Source organism: Enoplosus armatus, chromosome 21 (assembly GCF_043641665.1).
Source record: "Enoplosus armatus isolate fEnoArm2 chromosome 21, fEnoArm2.hap1, whole genome shotgun sequence".
In the NCBI taxonomy this organism is placed as follows: Eukaryota; Metazoa; Chordata; class Actinopteri; order Centrarchiformes; family Enoplosidae; genus Enoplosus; species Enoplosus armatus.
In genome coordinates, this window is record NC_092200.1 from 8,446,721 (window position 1) to 8,451,422 (window position 4,702).

The 4,702-nt window shown below is 42.1% G+C and overlaps 1 protein-coding gene across 1 annotated transcript; it reads right to left on the reverse strand.

Moving 5' to 3' along the window:
* Positions 1 to 260: 260 nt before the first annotated feature.
* Positions 261 to 3,821, reverse strand: LOC139304316 (phospholipid scramblase 1). The gene is made up of 7 exons (XM_070928237.1): positions 3,792 to 3,821; positions 3,154 to 3,243; positions 2,570 to 2,612; positions 2,238 to 2,458; positions 1,491 to 1,652; positions 813 to 974; positions 261 to 290 (listed from the first exon to the last, which is right to left on the reverse strand). Exons 1-7 carry the CDS (start codon positions 3,819 to 3,821, stop codon positions 261 to 263), a joined length of 738 nt encoding a protein of 245 aa, XP_070784338.1.
* Between the last annotated feature and the right edge of the window lie 881 nt (positions 3,822 to 4,702).

Consider the following 4,702-nt stretch of genomic DNA (forward strand, 5'->3'; position numbering starts at 1 on the left):
CATTGCCTAAAAACACTGCACTGTGCATTCACAGCCTGGTAACGTGTTTTAACAACCAACCTGAGCAGCTAAGACTAAAACAAACCTTCTATTTCATTGTTCATGCAGAGTTTATAACATTTAGGTACCTTGTGGTACTTTCTTAAAACTATCCATTTGAAGGTTGTTCTATGTTCGGGCATTTGGGACTGATCATTATGGCTTTGTGGCCTTGTTCTTCCAGGAATGTTGTATGCTTACATGGATATCCTGTTTGACTCCTAGTTAGTGGTCTCAAAGAACATGAAATCCTGTAAAGAAAGAAGAAGAAGATGAAAGAGTTAATAGAAAAGAGAGAGCATTAAATTGACACAGCTCTAATGCCTAATTGCTGTAAAAATATATCAGCCAAGGTGTGGACTTTATTCATTCACATGTCACTGCCAAATTAACTGTGACCACATGCGGAGGTTTTAGCATTTAAGCATTTTAGCAAATGTGACTCGTGCTACTGCAGAAAGTAAATCTGACAAGCTGTTTTGAATTTGTGGTGATTGGGGTGGTTTCAGGTCACATTTCCCACAAAATGTAGGCTAAGTGGTACATTAAGTGGTAGGTACATGAAATTTCCGACTGCCAGTGAAGAGAAACACATCCCCATGAACGCTGGGTCATATGAGGCTATACTGCATCTGTCACTTATTTTGCTATGAGAGAATCCTAAAAAAGAAAGGTACAGGGATTTGCCTTTTCAAGTAATCATGTTACTTTTTTGGGAGTGGATGTTGATTAACAACTTAAGACACATAAATAATGCTTATTGCTTTACTCACAATGAGGAAACATGCGCCGATCATCACTGCCTTCATTCTCACATCCAGATCCATGGGGAACTGGATACCAAAGTTGTCTGAGTCTGTGAATGCTTCCCGAAGAAGTCCTGTCCACTGCTTACTGATTTTCCCAATCTTGCTGACTTCATCCATCGTCAAAACCTGCAGAGTTTGAAGAGAAGGAAAAAATGCTGACATGTGTTGCATTAGGATAAAGATCAATCCCTACACTTGTTTGGTTTTACTGGAGGGAGATCATGGAACAATTCATAATCCCATCCAGTTTCAGCTTTTTGCCCGCTACCACAGTAACTTGAGTTTTGTATCCCAGTAATAACTTCAAAGCAGCTAGAGAGGAACGGGGATGGTAATATCATGCTTCAGTTACCCTTCCTCTGGGTCTGGTAAAAGGTCTCTATCACTGACCCAAATCCCCTTCACAGCTCAATCTAATAAAACCAGCTGAGCCGTGGAACAATGGCCACACTGTACCACACAAGAGCGTGCCCTGTGCGATGGCTTCATCCAAGCTACAGCCCTGCTCTGATTGGGAACATATTTCCTGCTTCAGAGCACGAGGAGGATTCCTTACAAAAAAATGTCCAGAAGGCGAGAATGTTACCGTGTCGTGTTATGACTCACAAATTGAATCGATCTCTGTGTTTAGATAAAACCCACCTCAAAGTCAACATCTGGAAGGCAGCTCCACCCACAGAAGGGCCCATGGATCTTCAGTACAGGCTCAGTGTGTTCGTTTGCAACGATGAATTTAGGGGAGAATGGATGCCACTGCTGCATAACGTACCCCACTGTGTTACCGGGGGGGGCCTGCACCTCCAGCTGAGCGAGGGATTGTGGGAGAACAGAGGGTGATTTGTAGTCATATCCTCACAAGAAATTTTGCTTTTTTTGGGGGGAATATTTTATTTTCATTTTTAACAAGACATACACAACATACAGAACACACACACATGCATGACTCCCCCCCCCACCCCGCCCCACCCACCTACAAACTAAAAGAGAGTAGATAACAGTCTAAAAATAGTTAAATAAATAAAGAATAATAAATAACATAAACACACAATAATTAGAGGCAATATAAATAATCCTGTCTTAATCTGACGACTAATGGTGTATCAATCTGGTAGCATTTTCTATATCAAATCTGATAAAGGTGTTGGCAAAGTGTCAATATGGGTCAAGTAGGGCTGCCAAATCTTCAGAGAGGTGATGTATTCATTTCTCAGAGTACACGTGATCTTTTCAAGAGGGATGCAGCTATTCAAGAAATTTTGCTTTAAAAGGAATACGTAAAACTAGACGACGTCATGTGTAAACAATAATGGATATAGGGGTCAAAAACCACCTCCAACACTGTAATTTCATGGACACAAAGTGAGCTGGCCTGAAAGTGGTTTCACTCACCTCTTGTAGACAACAAGGGAAGCAGCAAGACATGCACTTAAGTGGCCTGGTGACAGTGATGACCTCTTGTCCGAAATTGTCGAGGACGTGGATGGTGAAGGGGCGCATGGGACCGCAACACTGCCGACTCAGGCAGTCGTTCTCCTCGACAGCGTAGAACACGTTCTGGCCCATGGCGTTACGGACTTCATACTTGTTGTTGCTCTCGAAACCAACGAGGGCTGCATGGACGAACAAAACGTATGAAGACGTCAAAACCCATCTGTACTAAACAGAACTAGCAGCACAAATGATATGTTTTCTCAGAAGTCAGTGCATATTTCATACTTTACCTTCAACAAGCTCCACTTTCTGTTTGACGAGTAGCTGATCCACCTGGAACACCAGATAACCACATACACTGGGTTCAAATGTTCACAATTTTTTTTTTTTTAAACGCAACAGTGGACCTGTATACTGTGTTTCAGTGGACATTGTTATGTACGTGTTATACACTGATGTGTATAAATGCATCTCCAACACAGAAATGGTTTGCATAGTTCAGTTTCAATCTGCAGAGGTGAGGGTTGGCAGAAGGGTGACAACAGCAGCATCAACTAATCAGCAACTCCCTTCCCAACAGATCCTTTTTTTACAGTAGATAACTTGACTTGTCATGGTGGCAGAAGTACAGTAATGGTGGCTTTGTTCTATTTAAGCGTCCCAGTGAGCCAGCACGCACAATAGCAGGACCCTGAAACTGAATCAGCTTAATGCTAGCTTAATAAAAGCTTAACACTGTGCCACTGGACGAGCTGGTGATATTGTGTCCTGAGCATGTGGATGTTAAACATTTAGGGAACAACAGGGAAGGTGATTCTGACTCACATTAAACATTTGTAAGGAGAGCAGATGCTTGAATAGTTTTATTTCTTACCTGAGTGAGGTATTCTAATCCTGGTGGACAGCCTGGTATTCCCGGGCTGGGCACAGCATACATGTTCATGTTGTTAGACTGGAGGGAGACCTGTTGATGAGACGGGTGTTTAAATTAGATATAGCGCCATCTTGTGCTTATTTAGGCGACGCTCGTAAACAAATGGAGATAAATCGCGGCAGATGGGTATGTCTCTCGGTCAGGGCTGTCTTGGGGTGACAGGACAGCCCGGAGCAGCCTTGTCCTCTCTGCTGTCGTGTTCGTGTCCTTGTTGAGGTGTAAACGAGCAGCGGAGCCGCTCTTCCACAGCGTGGGGGAGCCGCTGCGGACCTACATGGTGGGCGACACAGATAATCTCGGTTGTACCTGGAAGTGACGGGCTTCAGACGGGAAGGCATGAGGAATCCTCTTACTGCGTTCATTTAAACGTAAACAACAGCCATAAAGCCGACACAAGCTGCTCCGGCCGTCTCCATTATGTAGGTCATTTCAGTGCAGATCTCTGTGACTGACATTGTGTGATGTTTACTGCCCATGAATGTTTGGTTAGATGGTAAAGAGAGCGCACGCCGAGGATTGATCTGCCTACTTTTTCATTCAAAGGAGACGTCGACTTGTTAAAATCCACAAACACTTACGTTATAGCCTATAGAGTTTATATTAGCCATAAAACAATCAGAATCTGAAGTACTCACCGATATTTCACCTGCTACTTCAGATAATAACAGGCCACTCCGGAACCAAGCCTGTGGAATAAACCTATAATCTCATTGGCCGACGTCATCGTGCTTCCCATATCCATGCGCCAATGAAAAGACGGGATTGTAGAAGACAACCCAACAGAACAGAGTCCAGGACTAGAACAAAATACAACAGAACACGTCCGACTGTCAGTTAGTAAAGAAAGCCGGTACAATGCATTGGTTCGTTAATTTAACAGCTTAAAAAAGTTTTTATTGGGCGTTTCACAGAACTCTTTATGGTGACGATAAATTAAGAGATTTATATTTTTCATCTTCTAGAGGTCCCCAATAACACAGAGAAGTGCAGCAGAGTGAAAAGGTATTATCTAACATTACATGCACAGCACAATGGGGTGTTTTACAAAAACACTGTTTATAATAAACCTCAACATCTACTTCACATACTGTGTTTTATTTCAGATAGTTACATGATGGTTGTTCTTGTTCATTAGGTTGATCTTTAAAGGCATATAATTAAATAAATATAAAATGACGTTTTTTAAGAATATACTGTATACTGAAGATCAGTTCCCTACCTCTGCCCCACCACACATCTCCAGACATACACTCACACACATGTGCACACGTTATTATTACTGCTAATTACCCATCTAAATATTAAAAGAGTAGTGGAAAAGAAAATATAACTTCTGATGTTGACACTGGAGCTGACAGATTGTGTTGAACTGTGCAACTCTTGGCCTGCTACAATTTAACATAAAGAGGGTAAATGAGAGACAAATATTAATCAGCCTCTATGAGTTTATTAAAGTAAGAAAACTCTCAGCTGCAGTGTAATTAGCAAG